At 36.6% G+C, this 22,253-nt stretch overlaps 1 protein-coding gene across 2 annotated transcripts in view; it reads left to right on the top strand.

Annotated features, from left to right (window-relative positions):
- Ent2 (Equilibrative nucleoside transporter 2) overlaps positions 1-16,889 on the top strand; it is a 54,887-nt gene extending 37,998 nt beyond the window's left edge. For both annotated transcript variants that reach the window (XM_034981345.2, XM_069506921.1), the window contains 7 exons: positions 1,513-1,753; positions 2,014-2,159; positions 3,160-3,392; positions 3,768-3,966; positions 5,488-5,603; positions 6,823-7,034; positions 8,134-16,889. In XM_034981345.2, the coding sequence (XP_034837236.1) occupies positions 1,513-1,753; positions 2,014-2,159; positions 3,160-3,392; positions 3,768-3,966; positions 5,488-5,603; positions 6,823-7,034; positions 8,134-8,269 (1,283 nt within the window). In that variant the 3' untranslated portion in view covers positions 8,270-16,889. The remainder of the gene's footprint in view (positions 1-1,512; positions 1,754-2,013; positions 2,160-3,159; positions 3,393-3,767; positions 3,967-5,487; positions 5,604-6,822; positions 7,035-8,133) is intronic.
- Positions 16,890-22,253: the final 5,364 nt, after the last annotated feature.

The following is a 22,253-nucleotide window of genomic DNA, read 5'->3' as shown; positions in this document are numbered from 1 at the left end:
TCTAGATCTAATTCAGCCTTGATAAGAATGATTTTACACAATTACTTAATTTATAAAGTGGATTTAGTATCGTGAGCGCTACTCCTTAACCTTTAACCAATTTCGTAACCTTAGCAATTTTTTGTAAAATATATTCTAACATATTCTAGCCTCAATAGCTCAACAGTTAAGGAATGGACTGATTTCCGAAAAGTAGGCTGTTCAAATCTCACCCGTTGCACTATTGTCATACCTACTCCTAGCACAAGCTATACGCTTAGTTGGAGGGGAAAGGGGAAGCAAGGCTAATTTTGCTAACATGGCTAATATGGTTTAAAAAAATCCACCTTTAGTGATATCCTATAATCCTCTACTTAATATTAAAAACACGAAAGTGTGTTTGTTTATTAGTTTGTCCTTCAATCACTCCGCAACAAAGCAACGAATTGACGTTTTTTTTGCATGGAAAATCAAAGAGTTCCCGCAGCATTTTTAAATCTAAATTCACGCGGACGATCATATTCTAGTTAAGTATATTTAAAAAAATAAAACGGCTGGTTAACTTTGTAGTTCACATAAATCATAACATAATAATAAATCAGATACAATTCAGTAAGTTACTTTAATTATTTGCAAGAATAATTAAATTAAATTTATTACAGTAGGTACTAGGTATCTACCTAAATTGTGGAAAAGTAAAAAAAATTAACATATTTTTGTTGAGTGGTTGAATGATAACATCTATGTACCTTACATATGGAATTTTCCTTTAATTTTTGGATTAATTTTCGCACATTACAAGTAGTCCGTGTAATTAGTGTCTGCTGGTTAGTCTTCGTGTTAATATTTTTTCAATATTTCCAAGTAGTTTCTTTAAAACTAGTTCCATTTTAAATCATATTCGATGGTTTCCAAAGGTAACTACGACCAAGATGTTTCTCTCTCTCTCTCTCTCTCAGAGTGAGAAGGGTTTCGGACCTTATTTATATTTCGATGTCACCGCTTAATGACATTAATATTATAAATTCAAAAGTGTGTGTGTTTGTGTGTGTATATATTTATGTATGTTAGTCTTTCACGCAAAAACTGCTGGACGGATTTGGCTGAAATTTGGGATGGAGATAATACCCTGGATTAACACACACGCTAATTTTTATCCCGGAGAATCAAAGAGTTCCCGTGGGATTTTGAAAAACCTAAATCCATGCGAATGAAGTCGCGGGCTTCATCTAAAATTTTATCAACGTACACTATTTCTGGACTTTGAATCCTATATAGACTTAATTTATGAGACTCATGTGCGTTTTTGCGAATTCTGTACTTTGGATCAAGTTCAAATCCCATATGGACTATACATTTCTGAGACTCATAAACTCAGGAAAGCCATCGTTAATTTGTAAAAGTTAGAGGGGATCACAGGCCATACCCCCGAATAGGAAGTCAATGTCTTAACCACTAGATTATCACCTTTATTTATATTTGGATGTCTTCGCTTAATAACTTAATAAACCAAATCTATTACTTGTATTCCAGGTATAGCTATGGACTTAGCGCCGCCGAAAGACAGATGGAATCTGATCTACTTGACTCTACTATTGCACGGTCTAGGGACGCTGACCGCTTGGAATATGTTCATAACGGCGAAGGACTACTTCGTGCTGTACAAGCTGAAGAACGCGCCGCATTACGCTGGCAACTTTATGACGTACGTTGGATGGGCGTGCCAAGTGCCCAACTTGCTGTTCAGTTGGATCAACATATTTGTTAAGATTGGGTAAGTTTATTTTTCTTTTGTACGTCGTTGAGACCGACAAAACGTCATATAGGTATCAGTGACAGAGACAACGCTCTGCAAAACCGAAATGTTGGCACTACTGAAAGCCATAAAGCAAATTAAGAAGAAGAAGAAGCCGAAATGTCATTCTAATGGCGATGTACATTACTTCCTGCTGCGTACTGTACAGTATATTATATAGTCTATGATATACCAAAATTTCATATTTCTATTTCATTTCCCATTTCTCTGAATTACAGGGGCAACCTGACGACGCGAATAGTGTGGTCGTTATGCATGGAGGTGCTGATCTTCGTGGTGACGGTGGTCCTCGCCATGGTGGACAGCTCGCAGTGGTCGGAGGCCTTCTTCATACTGACCGTCATATGTGTCTTCTTTTTGAATGGTAAGCCAACTGTTATCCATACCTACTAATATTATTAATGCGAAAGTGTGTCGTGTCTGTCTGGCTATCTGTCTGTCTACTAGCTTTTCACGGCCCAACAGTTCAACCGGTTTTGATGAAATTTGGAACAGAGGTACCTTGCATCCCGGAAATTGACATAGGCAACTTTTTATCCCGGAAAATCAGAGTTTCCACGGGATTTTTAAAAACCTAAATCCACACAGACGAAGTCTCGGGCATCCTCTAGTAACCTATAAGCTAAAGTTATAGCAATGGGGATCCACACTGCCAATTTATCTCGACAGATGGCGCATAAGCGAAAAGCGAACGACCATAGAGTTAGTATCATCTGTGGAACCGGCTATACTGAGCTGTCAAACACCATATTTGACTGACTGATCTATCAAACTACTGGACGGATTGGGCTGAAATTTGGCATGCAGATAGCTATTACGACGTAGACATCCGCTAAAAAGGACTTTAGAAAATTCAACTCTTAAGGGGGTAAAATAGCGGTTGTAAATTTGTGTAGTCCACGCGGACAAAGTCGCGAGTTTAAGCTAGTAAATAGATAAATAATCAGTCTCATAAATCAATGTGAAAAGAATTATCCCACTTTCCAACGCAGTGGTGTCACCTATGTGGTGTTCACCACCATATATCTACAGTGGGTACATCATTGCTCTACTAAAACACACGCATGTTTCATTCATAAATTTGTGTGCACCTAAGTACTGCTACATTCACTTTTTTGGGGTACCCAAATTAGTTTTCGACTGAGTTGTCGACTGACTGACTGACCTTGTCATTTTATATATTCAGACAATAATTAATTGCAGTCCCGCACATTGCTAGAGCAAATCAAATTCACGCTCTATAATCATTTATCTAATCCTCGATATAATCGAAAATGACGAATTTAATGACAAATTGCATGAAAAAAGCACAGTTTTAAGATTTTTTTAAACGTTTACATTGTTCATTTTTCTTTTCATTACAGGTTTCAATGCAATTTTCCAAAACTCCGTTTACGGACTGGCCGCGCGTCTACCTCCTCAATACACTGGCGCGGTTGTGCTTGGCTCAAACATTTGCGGCACATTGGTCGTGTTCATCAGCTGGGCGTCTGACGTATTGTCGAGCAGCTATAGGACGTCCGCGATATACTACTTCATTGCTGGAATATTTGTGCTGCTGATATGTTTTGACACCTACTTCGCTTTGCCGTTAAACGTGAGTTTTATTATTTTTATGATTATATTTTTCTGCGCATCATACACTCCATTTAAAATGATATGGATTCAAATAGGATATTTGAGCCCATCATCGCTTAAATTCTAACACCACGTAAGTTATTTTTTGGCGGTTTTCACTCAATTTTCCAAAATTCAGTTTACGGGCTGGCTCATAGCTGCGCGTCTTCCTACCCAACATACTAGCGATAGCGCAGTGGTGCTTGCCTCAAACATTTGCGGCACATTGGTCGTATTCATCAACTGGGCGTCTGACGTATTGTCGAGCAGCCATAGGACGGCCGTATGTTATATTTATGTTTTCTATGTATTCCAATTGAATATTCCAATATATTAAATTCGGTATTTATTCCAGAGATTCTACCGTTACCACGAAACGTTACAAGAGCGAACGCTACGTGTGAACCCCGCCTTAGCAGCGACCAATCAGAACGCGGATCCTGTCCAAAAGAAGACGCCATATGGCCTCATAGTGAGGCAGTCCTTCATGCAGCTGTACAACATCTTTATAGTCTTCTTTGTCACTCTCGCAATCTTTCCTGCAGTGCATTCAGGTGAGGGAAAGAGACAAGTACATTTTTAATTTTTTAAATCTGTAAACTACATCCTGGCATGTACATTATACAGTGCGACAAGGCTCTCTTGGCACTTGAATGACATTGACAGGGGGGCGCTGTTGGAGAACAAAGGCTAAGAATATTCAAACAAGAACAAAGGGGACACTTGACGGACACGTTAGTTCTGATTTTCGCCACGCGCCAAGATAGCCTTGTCGCACTGTTCGTCGCGTTGGCAGAGATTGACACTCAGATCGTGGATCTGGATACTGTTAATTAAAAACGGTTATTACACTTTAAACTAAAAAGGACGTGGATTTTACGTATTTTGGAAGATCCTCTATATAATTTTTTTTTGATGTAGTCAAATACGCAATTCGTAGCTTTAGTTTTAAGTTCGCGAAATAATTATCACCACTATATCTTACAAATCCAACAACTAACAATCGAAAAGAGTAATATATTACCTATTTTGAATAAATCATTTGCCTTTGACTTTGACATAGCTATGCTTAGTCCTGAATATAGAAACATATTATCTAAAATTTCAGCACTGGCAGTTAGTGAGCCCGTGGCCTAGTGGTCAAAGGCGCGCCGGGCGGCCCTAGGGAGACGCAGGTTCGAATCCTGCTGGTTCCGTAACATGTGTATTTAAAAATTTCCTTGAAGTGTATGTATAAAAGTATCATAAAAATTATAATTATATGCGAATCATATCTTGAAAGAATAAATTATCCCACTTTCCAACGCAGTGGTGTCACCTATGTGGTGTTCACCACTATATCTACAGTGGGTACATCATTGCTCTACTAAAACACACGCATGTTTCATTCATAAATTTGTGTGCACCTAAGTTCTGCGACATTTATAGCCCCCGTAAATTTTAGCGGTTTTTTAAATTTATTTTTTATTCCAATACAAGTTAGCCCTTGACTGTGATCTCCCATGGTGGTAAGTAATAAATAAATAAATAAATAAATAAAATAAAATAAAAATATTTTTTATTCAATCAAACTTTTACAAGTACTTTTGAATCATCAAATGCATCTACCACTGGTTCGGAATGCCTTTCCTACTTCCTTTTCTACTTCTGATGGAGTCTATGATGTTTCATTAAACCCATACCCCTGATCTGTTTCTACGCGGCATCGTACTGGAACGCTAAATCGCTTGGCGGCGCGGCTTTGCCGGCAGTGTGGTAATTAGCCACAGCCGAAGCCTTCGACGTTAGCTTCTAAATTTTTTTTTCATTTATACTTTTTAGGGTTCCGTAGGCGAATGGAAAAAAACGGAACCCTTATATTATGATGTACATTACAAACTTCCACCGAAAATTGGTTTGAACGAGCTCTAGTAAGTACCTAGTTTTTGATTTATCGTGCAAAATGTCGATAAAATACGATTGTACTACGGAACCCTCAGTGCGCGAGTCTGATTCGCACTTGGCCGGTTTTTTTTAAATTCTAAACTATGAAAGTTCATCAAGATTATTCATTCATAATGTAATTTGGTTTTCAGATATTCAGCCAATGGCAGAGGGCTTCCTTGGCAGTAACTTTGTTCGGCTCACGTGTTTCCTTACATTCAACTTTACGGCTATGATTGGCAACATCACTGCAAGTCTTTGGCAGTTTGTGAGTATAGCTTTTTTACATGACTGCTCTAATCGTACTAATCCTGAATCCATTTCCATAACTAGATAGATAGATAGATAGATAGAAATACTTTATTGCACACAAAAAATATTACATAACATGACAAAAAGAAAGAAACTAAAACTAAAAATAATTACTAATAATAACTAGCTTATGCTCGCGACTTCACAAATTTCAAACCTCTATTTCACCCCCTTAGGGATTGAATTTTCAAAAACCCTTTCTTAGCGGATGCCTACGTCATAATAGCTATCTGCATGCCAAATTTCAGACCGATCCGTCCATTAGTTTGAGCTGTGCGTTGATAGATCAGTCAGTCAGTCACCTTTTTCTTTTATATGTTTAGATTCCATACTTAATATTATAAATGCGATAGTGTGTCTGTCTGTCTGTGTCTGCTGGTTTTTCACGGCCCAACAGTAAACTGATTTTGATGAAATTTGGTACAGAGATAGCTTACACCCCGGAGAAGGACACATGCTACTTTTGATCCCGGAAAATAAAGAGTTCCCACGGGATTTTTAAAAATCCTAAATCCACGCGTACGAAGTCGCGGGCATCAGCTAATATGATACTGTAAAATGAAATTTTGAAAAGAGCAACTGCCGGGTATCTCGCTGGTACTTAGAAAGTATCCAGGGGAAAGACATAGGCTGTCTGTCCAGAAAACCTATAGGGTACTTCCCCTTGACCTAGAATCATGAAATTCGATAGGTAGGTAGGTAGGTCTTATAGCACAAGTGAAGAAATAAATCCGAAAATCGTGAAATTGTGGTTACATCACAAAAAAAAATGTTCATGAACAAATAATTAGCATTGTCAATTTTCAAAGTAAAATAACTATAACAAGTGGGGTATAACATGAAAGGGCCTTTACCTGCACATTCTAAAACAGATTTTTATTGATTTTTATGCATAATATTAAGAGCCCCAAGGTTAAAGGAGCGGACTGAAATCCGAAAGGTCGCCGGTTCAAACGCCACCCGTTGCACTATTGTCGTACCTACTACTAGCACAGGTTTAACGCTTAGTTTGAGAGGAAAGGGGAATATTAGTAATCATGCTTGGCTATAATATTCTTTAAAAAAAATGCAAAATGTCGAAAAGAATACCCGAGTACGGAACCCTCGGTGCGCGAGTCTGACTCTCAGTTCGCCGGATTTTTCTTTTAAAATGTTGTTTTTTTTTTCGTTTACAGCCCACTCAAAAATGGTTGTTCATATTCACGACAATCCGTATCCTGTTCATACCCCTGTTCTTGTTATGCAACTACCAACCAATGTTGGACATAGGCACGAAACGCACACTGCCAATATTGGTCAACAATGATTGGGCGTATTGGGCGATGGCCGTGATAATGGGCTGGAGTTCCGGCCATGGCAGCTCTTTGGGCATGATGTATGTCACTGGGTGAGTGATTATTCAATAGCACAAATATATATTATACCAGATTTGTTTGTATCTTCGTAACTGTAATTAGTTATACCCTAATATCATAAATGCCTAAATAGCTCAACCTTAAAGCCTCAATAGCTCAACCGGTATGGGAGTGGACTGAAAACCGAAAGGTCGACGGTTCAAACCCCGCCCGTTGCCCTATTGTCGTAGCACAGCACAGCTTTAACCTAGTGTGGAGACCACTAGTAACCGACGCCAAATTAACTTGTTTTTGTTAAATAAAGATATTTTATTATTTATTTTTATTTAGAGTAGTAGCAATGAAATTTGAAACGGAGGGAATGAGATGGAGCAATACATTCTTATATATTTTTCTTTTTTCTTTATAATATTAGTATAGATAGTATTTATTAGTATAGATATGTAACTAGCGTGGCCCCCTCAGTCCCTCTCGCTCAAGCTCGCTCGCAATCCACCATTGCAGTATACTAGGCAAAAACAAAAGACAACAAAACAAACCAATAATTTCTTTAAAATACTTGAGTCAACATAACCTCACTTCAGGTTGTTTGTCAAGATCTCACGTACAAATACATCTTGACAAACAAAAAATGTGGCCACTGATAAGGACAGACAATAATCATTTTGTCACGTTCCAATAAGAGCCTAAATGCATTTAGCTATCTCGCTCTAACAGTAAGAACTAAGAGTCACAATAGGGCTACTTCTAAAGGTATTTATTCAGAGTTCAATAGTCATATTCAAATCAGCGACTTTCATCAAACTTCAAAACGCTTAGTATGGGAGCTTGTACTAAATACAAAGATGTGACGTCATAAACATTTGACGTAATTTGATGTACTTTTTTATATAAATCGATCATTTAAAATAGTTGGCAAACCTAGACCCTATTACTGAGGCCTTTGCTGTCCGTCGATCCGTCCGTCTGTCGGCGGGCTGTATCTCGTGAACCGTAATAGGTAGAGAGTAAATTTTCACAGAATGTGTTCATAAATGTTGTAATGGCCACCATATAAATTTAAAAAAAAAAACTTGGATTGCTATTTTTTTAATCAAATAACATTTTTTAACAAAGTTTTTTATTTTGCAGTACCGTAGCCCCAGAGAATGCGATGACAGCCGGTATGATAGGAGGCGCGACACTAGTCACAGGCATCGTGGCCGGCATTACCTTCTCCAAGTTCTGCCCAGCACTGGTCTCTCTCGCCGCGTGGAACAATATGTAGCGCATAGCGTCCTACGTGGGGACGTTCTGGGATGTCCTTGTGCGTATCGGGAAGTGAATAAAGTGTGTAAAAGTGATGTGACGTGAAGTGTTTGACCGCCTTTTATGTATAAGCCTTAGTGACTGTATACTGATTGGATATCATATAAGTCAAGTTCCTGGATATTTACGACCAACAACCTCTGTACTACGCACTATATATACTCTATCCGCGGAAAGAAGTTAGTATCTCGCTGTCTTTGTTACTTAATCCCATACAAATGATAGAGACAAAAATATCAGTGGGTTTTTTTGAGCAACCAACCAATCAAACGAAACTATGTTTTCTAATTGAATTTCGAATGTTTCTTGAAAACATCTTTGAATTGAATTTCAAATGTTTTTTGAAAACATGTTTGTGATTGGTTGGTGTCTCAAAATGGTTAACGCCCACTGAGATTTTTGTCTCATCATGTGTTACATAACAGAGAGAGTGCTAAACTTCTTTCTGCAGATAGAGTACAGATGAGTCATTCTGTTCTATCAAAATTAGTATGGCACTGGCCATCAAGTTAAAAGCATAACTAAGTGACAATTTTTGCTCAGAATTACCCGTACGAATGTCTATACACTATCCGTGAAATGTAGTTAAATAGCGCTCTCTCTGTTTGGCTCTATCATTTGTATGGGTACATAACAGAGAGAGTGCTATACTAACTTATCAACAGAATGAAGTTAGTATTGCACTCTCAGTATGGGGTTAGATGGCAATCGGGTATGTAGTACATAGAAGTTGTTGTTTACAATATAATAGAGTGGAATTTAAAATGCATTTATGACTTTGACGAGTTTGTGACAGTTGTCACCGACTTATACGGCTCAAGCGAATTTTTTAAGCACTGCCATAATGAGGAAGTTTCATGGCAACGTTCGATAAAATTTTCATACACGGCGCTGAATATGACCACCACTAAAGATGAAAAATAATACCTTTATCTATATTATGATCTATGCTTTAATGCAGTGCACATTATGGTATAATAATAACTAATAATCTACACTAATATTATAAAGAGGAAAACTTTGTTTGTTTGTTTGTACTGAATAGGCTCAAAAACTACTGGACCGATTTTAAAAATTCTTTCACCATTCGAAAGCTACATTATCCACGAGTAACATAGGCTATATTTTATTTTGGAAAAAAATAGGGTTCCGTAAGATATTTGGGTTTTTCGGACACAAGGTGTAAAAAATCAACCAGAAAAGTTACTTATTTTGCGTACGCTGCCTAAACTATAAAAGATAGAACCATAAAATGTTCTAATTAATTGTAGATCTTATAAATATCTACAAAAAAGTCCGCGACACACTATACCCATCTATGTCGAGTGAGGCACAGCAACCATTTTTTTATTTAAAAATCTTGAATTTTTTTTGGACTACATTTAAACGCGTTTATTTTACTCATGCTATTAATCCTTATCAAAATAAATGATTTCATCACTAAGAACAGTTTATGGAGATAATATTTGGTCTTTGAATGATTAAAATTGGACGTTTGGTTTTGAAGTTATGGCGAAATTAAAATATTACGATTTCTGCTGCACGGCCCGTTGTATATTATATAAAGAGGTAATGTCGTTAAGTTTGTTTGTAGGGGGTAATCTTTAGAACTACTGAACCGATTTTAAAAATTCTTTCACCAGTAGAAAGCTACATTATTCCTGAGTGACATAGGCTATACGGGATCTTTAAAAACCTAAATCTATGCGGGCGAAGCCGCGGGGATCAGCTAGTAAATAATAATTAGAAGTAATTAACTAATTTTGCATCCGATTTAAATTTAAAAATTTGAAGCATAGATCTATATATATATATATTAGTATTATTTTTCATCTTTATACTTAAGTAGTGGTATTTAGCGCCATCTATGAAAATTTTATCGAACGTTGCCCTGAAACTTCCTCATTATACTATGACTTTTTTCTGCATTACTCAAGTTCGAATTTTTTGTACTATCCGACAATCTTATCGTACGACCTTTTTAATACTTTTTTCACTGCTTGTTAAATTTGCGAATTGTAATCGCTATACAAAATTTAATGAATGTGTGATCACGTGACCATGACAATTTTTACACAAGTTTAAATAAAAAAAATTACAGACTTATGATTAAATTCTGATATGATACTTGAATTATGTATTAAAATATGTTTATTAAAGGCTTATGTTCAGTAAATCGTTTGGATTTTAGAGCAGGGAAGTGTTGTGTTGTGTTGTGTTGTGTTGTGTTGTGTTGTGTTGTGTTGTGTAAGTCAGTGACAACCATTATCATTACCTACTAATAACTTATTAAAGATAAAATTATACTAACATACATCAATAGCTGCAATAATTTACTGTACTGGTAAAGTAGGATTTTTGTATCTTATTAATAATTTATTATTGGCGGAAAATGTTATACAATAGACGAATGTATATTGAATATACTGAAATAGATGTTGGACAAGAATAAGAGCAGTCTTTCAGGATATGATGAAAGCATATAGTCTGCGACAGGTCGAGATGGCAATCGGGGCATGAGGCGGGGAGACGTCCCGCTCACCCGTGCTCGCCCGCACCGGCGGGGTGATTACGTATCTTGCGACAGGCGTAAATCTCGCGATCATTGCTGTCAAACGTCCGGCTAGAGAGTGACAGCAATAGCCACAAAGCAAAATAAGAAGAAGAGAGACAGCAAATGAACTGTCAGATTTACTGCTGTTGCGTTGCTGTCGCTACTGCAACGTTTTACATAATCACCCCGTGGGTTAGCGCGGGGGTTGTGTGGGTGTGCGGGGCATTCCCTCCGCGATTGCCATCTTGACCTGTCTCGTACTATATTATTGCGTGTACATCAATGTGATATATAAAAATGTAATAGAGCATCATTGCTTTTTATTAAGCACTAGATAAGGCCCGCGACTTTGTCTGCGTGGATTTAGGTTTTTTAAAAGTCCCAAGGGTTCAAATTCCTATGACGTACGAGTTGTATATAGGATGCAAGCTATCTCTGTACCAAGTAAATGATACCAACAACATTGTACAGAGTTGTTGGTATCATTTACTACTACCTACCTAAATACAATTCTCTATCTAAAAATCCTGTGGGAACTCTATGATTTTCCGGGTAAAAAGTCCTTTCCTGGGTTGCAAGCAACCTCTGTACCAAATTTTGCCAAAAATGGTTAAACAGATGGGCCATGAAAACCTAGCAGACCAGACCGACAGACACATACTTTCGCATTTATAGTATTAGTATGGATGACTATCGTCAAGCGTAAGCCAATCGTACAATAGAAATATATATATATATATATATATATATATATATAAGAAATAAGGCTGCATTTTGTTATCAGAAATTACTGTCACTCAGAAAAACTACTAGTTTTGTACTACTTTTGTTCTAGACTCTGTGACAGAGTGCAGAATCAGAATTTTGTGGGATCAGACATCCACTTCTGATGTTCAAAGAGTGAGTGAAACAATAATTGAGTGAAAAAAAATTGACACAATTTCTGATAATGTGTACTTCACCTAAGAAAAGCACACTCAAACTTCATAGTTAACAAAGCCACAAGACTGTCACTTTGTTTTTTGTAAACAAAAATCTGTACCTGCAAAAATAAACTTCTCATATTATGTCCACAGTATAAAAACCTCTTTTATTATATAAAAGTATATAAATCTAAAGGAATTGATAATGTTGATATATACCATAGTTTAAATCCATACATAGAATAATAACATAATTAAAAACATAGGATATAACTAAATAAGAGATTTTCAAAATAAAACTTTTAATGCCAGTATTTATAATTGGATCTATTTACACCAAAAGGATTCAACTGACATAGATATTGGTATTCAACTTTAAATTGAATATAGTCCCGCAAATTGCTAATACGCGTGGCCGCCATATTAGTGACGTCAGCACTAGACTGAAGTTTCGAGCTGATAGTATATTTTTACTTAAATATACGTCAAATGACGTCATTTCGACGTTAATGAGACATGGTTCCAGCGTAATAGCAATTTGGGGGACTTATTCCATACAACTTTAAGTCTTTAGAGCCTCCTTTAGAACTTTAGAGCCTCAATAGCTCAACGGGTACTGGAGTGGACTGAAAACCGAAAGGTCGACGGTTCAAACCCCGCCCGTTGCACTATTGTCGTACCTACTCCTAGCACAAGATTTACGCTTAGTTGGAGAGGAAAGGGGAATATTAGTCATGTAACATGGCTAATATTTTTTTTTTAAACTAGCTTTAGTGAGTTGGATCCTTTTTGCATATACAGGTCCAATTATTGTCATATTTTTGCAATTACAGGTTTTGTTGAGAACTGCCTCTATTATTAATATATACTGTAGTAAAAAAGTAATGGACAGTTTAAATTGTTAGATTTATTACAATATTGCATCCAATTTGGTATTATAGGGACTTATGGGTTTTAAAATGAGCATATAATTTATAATATACTACAGATTATAAAATGCCCATAGAAGTGTTACAGTTCTTGCAATTCACGAAGCCGAGTGTCTCGTGCTTGTGTTTAAGTCGTATCGGTATATAAGTAAGGTAGACTAAATGTGTGCGTTTGCGAGTGCTTGCTCGCGACTGATTGGTCCGACATGCACGCACACTTACGCAATGCCCGTGTATCTGACGTAACCACAAGTAAAGTTCACTCGTCTTCGTGAATTGCAAGAACTGTAACAAGATTGAATAATTTAAGGAATTGAGTATGAAAAGTATATACCGAGTATGGATTTGAGTCTTAGTTTGGATTTTGATGTAACCTGAGTTTATATTAAGGTGGAAATGATTATTATTATCTATTGTTAAAGTGTTGAGCTATAAGAACGTTTATATTGTATTAAGTACAAATTGTTAAAATTATAACAAGATAATAAAAGGTGTTCACACATTTACACAGACTCTGCACCAACTCCACTTTGACTCAACTCACAGTAAAGCATGGAAATTGAGCTTTGTATCATGTTCGTTACGATTGAGTTTTCAATATTGAAGCGTGTAATTGGGTATTTGACCCCAATTTTTTTATTACTTTATTATAAACTAGAATAAAAATAATGACGTAAACTGAAAAAACTAATTAAATCGATCAAATAACAAAAAAAGTTCTAAGCATTTAAATATTTCTGATTAGACAGAGAGCGATACAGCATTTTGACGTCACACCTACTAATGGCATAGCCGCTTCGTGCGGTTTCATACAAATTTTCGTTTTGCGAGAAAGGGATAGAAGACTCTCCCACTCCAAAATTAAAATGCCTGTAACTTTGTAAATCTTTGTTGGATTTTAATATTTTTTTCAGCGTACGTCATTGTTTTTATCCTAGTTTATAATAAAGTAATAATATTTATCAAATTCAAAAGTAGGAAAATACCCAATTAAAGTTTACAATCTTAGAGTATGAAACTAATAGAGCGCTTACATAGCTTATAAGGCATTATCTTTCATCGCTTCGCTCTGGGCTGGTTTCCGCACTTAAACGTTTCCGTCTGTTGTGCGTGCATTGCCCTTCCGCGCTGAAGTCTTACGAATCGTAAGCAGGTATTCTATAGACACTGATTTGTAAATGTACCTGTGAAAAAGTGCTGCACCATGATTCCAACGAGGTGTTATATCGATGAATCCGATCCTGGACCATAAATGTTTAGTCGGAATGATTTTGAGAATTACGACCGTGCTACCTGTGCCTATGGTGCATATTCTTTAAGGCGCGCTCTATACCTATTAAATACTTTGTGTACAACGCATGTGACCATATTGAGTAATGAAAATTCCATCACAAGGAATGCAATATAAAGCTCACGTTTCTATGCTTTACTGTGAGTCAAGTCGGAGTGGAGTTGGCGTTGAGTCTGTGTAATGTGCGAAGACCTTTAGTGAATTAATATGTTTTAAGTATATACTACATTGGTAAAGAAGGTAGTTCTGAGTTCTGTTATCTTTTTATGGTTGCATTTTTTGAGGTTGGTTTTTATGGGAGTTCTAAATAAATAAGGCATGATCTATGCTACACTGCGTTCTGGACAAGCATTTGTCATGTGGGCACAGTTTATGCCCTCGTGTTAGATAGAAGATATAATGTAAGGAATCCCACCCTGAATGAAGGTTAGTTACAACTACTATAAAATCCAATCTTACCTGTAGAATAGATTTAAATGTAAAAATATTAATCCAAAGTGCTACTACTAAGCTGTGTACTTATTTAAGGCCGAAATTATAATCAATCTATCTGTAATCTGCAAATAAGTTACTTAGCAACATTATTATTTAACAAAAAGCACCATACTATTTTTGACACATAACAATGTTGCTAAATAACTTATCAACAGGTTACAGATTGATTGATTATTAATATTGGACAGTTATGTTAGAGGTGTAGCAAGTAATGAATCTAATGAATATAATAAGAACCTGTTGTTGTATTGATATTTCAATAGGGACCAGATAGATGGGCACGTCTTGAAATTTTAATTCTAAAACGCTACAAAATTAAAAATATAAGTCAAAACATACAAGTGTTGAGGGGGCAGGGATAACCAACCCCTTAGGTAGGTTCTGGTGATGTGTGGCACGAATTTCAAAAATAAATGTTTTTCTTTTCTTTTTCTTTTCAAATCCTAACTTGTGCCTTATTTTACCTATCAAAATGTCCTAAAAAACAACAGGGCCTAATTGGACATAATATATACTGATAAACTTCCCGACCTACAAGAAAAATTGAGATATTATGAGTTATGATACAAATGATTAGTTAGGCAAATATAGTAAAATAACATATAGCATCGCAACCATATACCATTTTACCGTAATCACCCAGTTGTAATCAGTTTTTTCATAATATCTCAATTTTGAATTGATTGTGGAAGGTACTTTTTTGTACATTTTTCAGAAAATGCATCCAATTATTATTAGATACATTACATGCTACACCTTAGTGAGTACCCAGTTTTATATGTAAGAAATATAAGGCTTAAAATAAAAACGAGAAAAATTAAGATAATTTGATAATTAAATAAAATTTATGTTATGTGTAAATTAATTGAATAACTTTTTATATTAAAAAAGAACTACAGCTGGCTGTAACTTAAGTTGTTTAAATAAGAATGTAAAATAATGTCGTCATCCGACCCCCGTTCCCACTTGTCGTTTGTCGGGCCCAGATTTAAATCGGATGTTCCAGTGGCAGAACATTTTATATGAAGGTATTCACACTATCAGCCTCAATAGCTCAACGGGTAAAGTAGTGGACTGAAAACGGTAAGGTTGACGGTTCAAACCCCGCCCATTGCACTATTGTCGTACCTATTCCTAGCACAAGCTTGACCTTTAGTTGGAGAGGAAAGGGGAATATTAGTCATTTAACATGGTTGATTCTTTAAAAAAAAACTTGTTGGAAACCGGTTTTGTGCCACTGGAACATCAAGAGACAAACGACAAGTGGGAACGGGTGGGGGGGACGGGGGGGTTTAGTTGGGTGACTAAATCGTTACGAAAACAATTTAAATGATGCTTCATTTTCCAAATAGTGTCACAAACTATATCCTATAATTATATTATGTATGTTCCGAGGGGAGTGATTATTCGGTCATTATTCATAATGTCTGGGCAAAGTGATTAATTCAAAAGAAAATGATATTTTTTAGTGGTGGTGGTGTAGTTTGACAACACAGATTAGTAAAGCTAAATCATAAAATGGAATTTTTCCAAACGTCAATCATATTGCCCGGCCATTTTAAATAACATTTTTTGTTTTGACATTGATTGGGTTCATTAATCAATTCCTTGATCCTTCTTATTTGAAGCATCATTTAAGACTAAAAAAAATCAGAAAGTATCCCTTAACCCTGTTGATCTTAGTTTTCTTTACAGACTGATTCACTAACAGTATATTAATTAAATAATTATAAGTTTTTTTTGTATTGGTTTTTTAAATCCTAATTTGGTTATCCCTATTTTAATAGTAGTACCATTCGTAAGTAATAACAGAAGTGTGAAACGCACAATATCTTATTTTTGTTCTGCGATTTAAATATAAATAAAAAGAAGAAAATTCCTCCTTTAAAACATATTCAGAAAAAACCACGCCACCACCACCGTATAATGCGTAAAAAATGACTTTCACGCGCCATTTTAACGTTTTGTGTCTAATTTAATGTTAAAAGTACGATTTTTGTGCTTATTTTAAAGGTGAACCGTACTTTTGACATAACAGTAGTCCCACAGAGTTAAAATGGCGCGTGAGAAGTCATTTTGTACGGACTATGAATCGGTATTTATTCGTCATGAACGTCCACTGTTGGACGTAGGTCTCTTGTAAGGATTTCCACGATTTCGTGCTGCTTTTGTCCAGTATTATAATGTTTGTCATTATGAATGTTATTTTCTTTAATAACCATGAATTTTTATTACTGTGTTCATTATAGAGACCAAATAATAATCCCTGGTATTTTATCAATACCAAATTAATATGAACAAATCACGAATGTTTTTCGGTTTCCTAAACGCTGTATAGCTGTTGTCAATTTTTATTTATTTCATAGTAAAAGTTTTTTTAAAATTAAGTTTGTGTTTTATTTTATTTTTACCTAACTTTGTTTAATACCGTTGGAGACGGTTTGGAGTTAGTTGGGTAGGGTGCGGGTTGCGTGAGGTTGACAGTTTACGTATAAGACAGGCCAAACGATGCGTATCCGCTGCGTTGCGGCGACGCGACGCACCGCTGTGGATTTGTGATTTGAGTTTTGGGTATAGGGCCTCGCAAACAACTTGGGCCTGCAGCAGCGTAGTGGGAGAAAGATGGCGAATCCGGGAAGTGAAAGTCCGACGTATCAAGTATATATATATATATATATATATATATATATATATAATACTCAAGTTGTTTGCCGGGCACTATACCACAGGCACTGCGTTTCCGCTGTCAAAAAATATGGCGTTGCAACGGTTGCAACGCACCACCTCTCCCCGTCTCGTCTCTGCTATCAAGCCCGATACGCGAGCGGCGGTGCGGCGCCGCTGACGTAACGCATCGTGTGGCATCGATTTCTATGTAGGATGCCGCAGCGGCACTGCTCAGGCGCCGCACCGACGACGCAACGCATCGTGTGGCTTCATTCTAAGTTAAGTGCCAAGTAATTCAACGTTGTCACCCTCCCGCATCCTGCACCCTACCCGACGAGGCCGTCTCAGTCAGCGGTAGGTACACCTAAATCTGAGTGTTCTTCATCCAATAGGCTGTGGTAGGCGATATTATTTATTCTTAGACACGAGCAGAATCTAAGTTACAGTCTACAATGTAAGTTGTGGTTTCCAAAATGGAGAACTATTGCTGTACCTAACGATTAAAATTTTATATTGACATTTGTATATTAATATAAATATTATAAAAATTAAAAATATTTAAACACGCCTTAACTCGTAACAACTTTTTCAACTATAGTACCCAAGTACCTATGTAAAACAAATTTCGATTTCAATCTACTGTTTATAAAGTGATTCTTGCCTAATTCCTAATATTATATTATGGTTAAGGTACGTCAGCTCTGTGCTTGTTGTAATCTCTACAAAGCTATTTTAATTTTTATTAAGGCCTGCACTGCGAAATATTAATTAATTCCTAACTAGCGGACACCCGGCGTGTGCTAGGTACTACGCAAAAAAAATTATCTAGACTTCTCTAGATTTGGGACACATCGGTAGGACGGTTTCAAAGTCTATAAACGGACGAAAAATAATGCACGGAAATATTTCACAGTGCAGGCTTGCCCTAATATTTCTCTAAAAGTATATAAAATAGTAAAAATTGTGTATGTATTGTAATTAATATGCTAAAATGCCACTGAATTATATTATGCACTCCTCGTAGAGTCGAAGGCTGTGAAGTAATAGCTTTAACCTTTACCTTCCCACTGTAGATACCACACCCCTTGCACCCTTTTACCCCCTCATCTGTTTGAATGGAAAACGCTAAAAACTATGGTATGCGGCCGAAAACAATGTACCTTTAGAAAGAGATAGCAGATTTGTAGAGCGTTGTCCCTGTCGTTGAGACCGACAAAACGTCTTAAAGGTATGAGTGACAGAGGCAACGCTCTACAAAGCCGAATTGTCATTACTTCTTACTTTTTGACGACCTCCCTGGCGCAGTGGTGAGCGCTGTGGTCTTAATAGTGGGAGGTCCCGGGTTCGATTCCTGGCAGGGGTTTGAAATTTTATAATTTCTAAATTTCTGGTCTGGTCTGGTGGGAGGCTTCGGCCGTGGCTAGATACCACCCTACCGGCAAAGCCGTGCCGCCAAGCGATTTAGCGTTCCGGTACGATGCCGTGTAGAAACCAAATGGGTATGGGTTTAATAAAAACTGCCATACCCCTTCCAGGTTAGCCCGCTATCATCTTAGACTGCATCATCACTTACCACTAGGTGAGATTGCAGTCAAGGGCTAACTTGTATCTGAATTTAAAAAAAAAAACTTTCTGCCGCGTACTTACTGTACCTACGTACCTATAACTAACTAACCGACTGCAGTAGACTGTAATTTCTGAAAATCTTTTCTTAGTGGGGTTAAAGGCCTGTATATAAACTTACTAGCTGATCCCCGCGGCTTCGCCCGCGTAGATTTAGGTTTTTAAAGATCCCGTATAGCCTATGTCACTCAGGAATAATGTAGCTTTCTACTGGTGAAAGAATTTTTAAAATCGGTTCAGTAGTTCTAAAGATTACCCCCTACAAACAAACTTAACGACATTACCTCTTTATATATAATACAACGGGCCGTGCAGCAGAAATCGTAATATTTTAATTTCGCCATAACTTCAAAACCAAACGTCCAATTTTAATCATTCAAAGACCAAATATTATCTCCATAAACTGTTCTTAGTGATGAAATCATTTATTTTGATAAGGATTAATAGCATGAGTAAAATAAACGCGTTTAAATGTAGTCCAAAAAAAATTCAAGATTTTTAAATAAAAAAATGGTTGCTGTGCCTCACTCGACATAGATGGGTATAGTGTGTCGCGGACTTTTTTGTAGATATTTATAAGATCTACAATTAATTAGAACATTTTATGGTTCTATCTTTTATAGTTTAGGCAGCGTACGCAAAATAAGTAACTTTTCTGGTTGATTTTTTACACCTTGTGTCCGAAAAACCCAAATATCTTACGGAACCCTATTTTTTTCCAAAATAAAATATAGCCTATGTTACTCGTGGATAATGTAGCTTTCGAATGGTGAAAGAATTTTTAAAATCGGTCCAGTAGTTTTTGAGCCTATTCAGTACAAACAAACAAACAAACAAACAAACAAACAAAGTTTTCCTCTTTATAATATTATATTATTATAAGTGTAGATAAGTGTAGATGTAGATGGCGATTACGCACTGCATCCGATCCGAATCCGTGAAAATACGTTCCGAAGTAGTCTTAGAACTATTTGTATGGTAGCTTACGCATTAGCTCCGACTTCCGTCATCCGTGAGAATTTCTCGGATGTACCTCGACCTCTCGTCGAGGGTCCCTCCATCCTCCATCCCGCATACCCGCACCGGGTTAGCGGGGAGGCTGTGCGGGTGTAATTTAAATCGAATCACGTCAAGTTTGATAAAGCGTTTTGCATTCAAATTCAAACAAATCCTAATCCATGATTCACACCTTCGAGTACAAAATATTTCCTAAATAAGTACTTATTATTTATGGACCTTAAGATTATTATTATAAGGTAGGTAGGTAGTGCCTGTAATTATAACATTTGTACCTATTGTAACCAAAGACATTGAACTTTTATAATTAATCTCTTTGATTGTACCTGCCTAAGGTACCTTTTTCTGAGTGCACACAATATTATGAGATAAGCAGAATTTAATCCCCCTCGTCTTTAGGTTATTCTAACTTCCTCTCCCTCTGTTCGAACATCACGTCAGTGATTGAAGCACGACCATTTATCTTCGTTCAGTGATCGTAAAACAAGTAGTCGAATCTGAAGTTGCAGCAATTGTAATTACAAAGTATTATAATATTTGTACCTATTGTACCCAAAGACATTAAACTTTATACTTAATTCATCTCTTTGATTGTACCTACCTAAGGTACCTACCTATTTCTGGGTGCACACAATTTATTTATTACACAGTGAAAAATAATATAATCAAAGCAAAATAATAAGTGCCCCTGCGGGTGTAGCGACACTAAGTTAGTGAACAGACTTAAGTCGAATCTGAAGTTGCAACATGGCAGTTTGCGCAGGTTATATTATAGGCAGTGCCAGCTAAATTGCACTTCACTGCGTTGCAACAAGAGTCGCTATTTATTTAAAAATGTCTTTGCGGATTGATCATTCTGTAGGGACGTACGGTCTATTTGTGGTCATACGACTCATGTTCAGATTGGGCTACTTGTTTTGTGCTTCCTACGTGTCACGTCATCACTAGCGTATTTCTCAAGATGGCACAGCTCACGCGCTATTTGTACATCTACTTAATTTTGAATTAGGCGCATTAAATAGTTATATTATATATGTACCCATTAGAAATTATTGTAAGTGCACTGTGCAACACGTTATACGTTCTGATATATTATGTAGCTATGAAGAAAATAATCCGTTCCAGTTTTTTGTCATTTTACAGCAGTTTTATGAAAAAATTAGGTACATGACCGATTAAGGCCACTGGCCTAGGACAAATCTAACGGAATTCCTTTTGTGGAAAAACGCGCATCGAATTTCTTTCGGCATTTTGTCTGCGCTTCCCTAATATTTTAGTAATATGTCATATTGTACAGGATTTCCTCTAGATTTGTCCCTATATGTATTTAATTGGATGTGATAATAATTATTTAGGTGTATACCTGCCATGTTAATGCTAAAAGTATTTGGTTTAAAGTGTTTTTAGTCGGTCATGATTCATAATATACCTTATACCCTATCTATACTTTACCTATGCGTGTACGTAGCTTTAAATTTGTTTACCACTTTTACTAGATTTTGTATAAGTTGTATAAATGAGCGTTAAATAGTGCCGATTATAGTGTTCCATTTTAATTTTACTAAAGGGCTTCATGGCTTCTTACGCCAAGGTACGAAATACCATCTGAGAAGCTGACTCGTTCACGTGTATGATGTGAAATAATATAGAGGAACTGTTGAAGAATGGTTACATTGCTTGCGATAGCAAAAGCGTGGCTTCTACTTGATCAGCAGTACAAATACTACTATCTCTACAACTCTTGTAAGTTGTAGAGATTTCCACACGTCGCGGTCTTGCTCCGCCTGGATCCAGGGACTCACTACGACTTAGTGAACGCCTTCATATTCCAGTTCCTTATAAAGCACATTGGACTCGTTGACGTCGCGCGGTATGTGTGTCCAAAACTTTAGAATTTAGCTTGAACGTCCGTATAGATTACCTCTATAATAATCTTCAGGATTACGACAGTTCCAGTCGGAATTTCGCACCCGTGTAAGCCTTAACAAGAAGTAAGTTTATCAAGTTTCAATGCACTTATAAGATATATGGGATTGTGTAGAAAAGAAACGCTACGCGTTGTGACAATAATAGTAATCCGTACATTATTTACATCCAATTTGTAATATTTTTCCACTTTTCCACAATGTAAAAGTTACAATTACAATATTTCGCGGTTCTACTGGTTCATAGACATACTAGAAAAATAATAAAATACAAATACTTAACTATGGAAAGGCATTTGTTTTATTTAATTTCCCAAAAATCCAAATCTGCCCATTCCCCCCCCCCCCCCCCCCCCCCCACCACGAGTCACGAGTAAAGTTGCGCACTTCATTTGCAAATGTCTTAAACTAAGTTTGAGTATTGCAGCGGTGGTGATAGTCTATCGGTTAGGACGTCGGCCTTCTTTTCTGTAGGTCAGGGGTTAGATCCCGGGTACGCACCTCTAACTTTTCGGAGTT

The sequence above is a fragment of the Maniola hyperantus genome, chromosome 24 (assembly GCF_902806685.2).
Source record: "Maniola hyperantus chromosome 24, iAphHyp1.2, whole genome shotgun sequence".
Taxonomy (NCBI): Eukaryota; Metazoa; Arthropoda; class Insecta; order Lepidoptera; family Nymphalidae; genus Maniola; species Maniola hyperantus.
The sequence above is the reverse complement of the archived record's forward strand: the minus strand, read 5'-3'. Positions and strand labels throughout refer to the sequence as shown.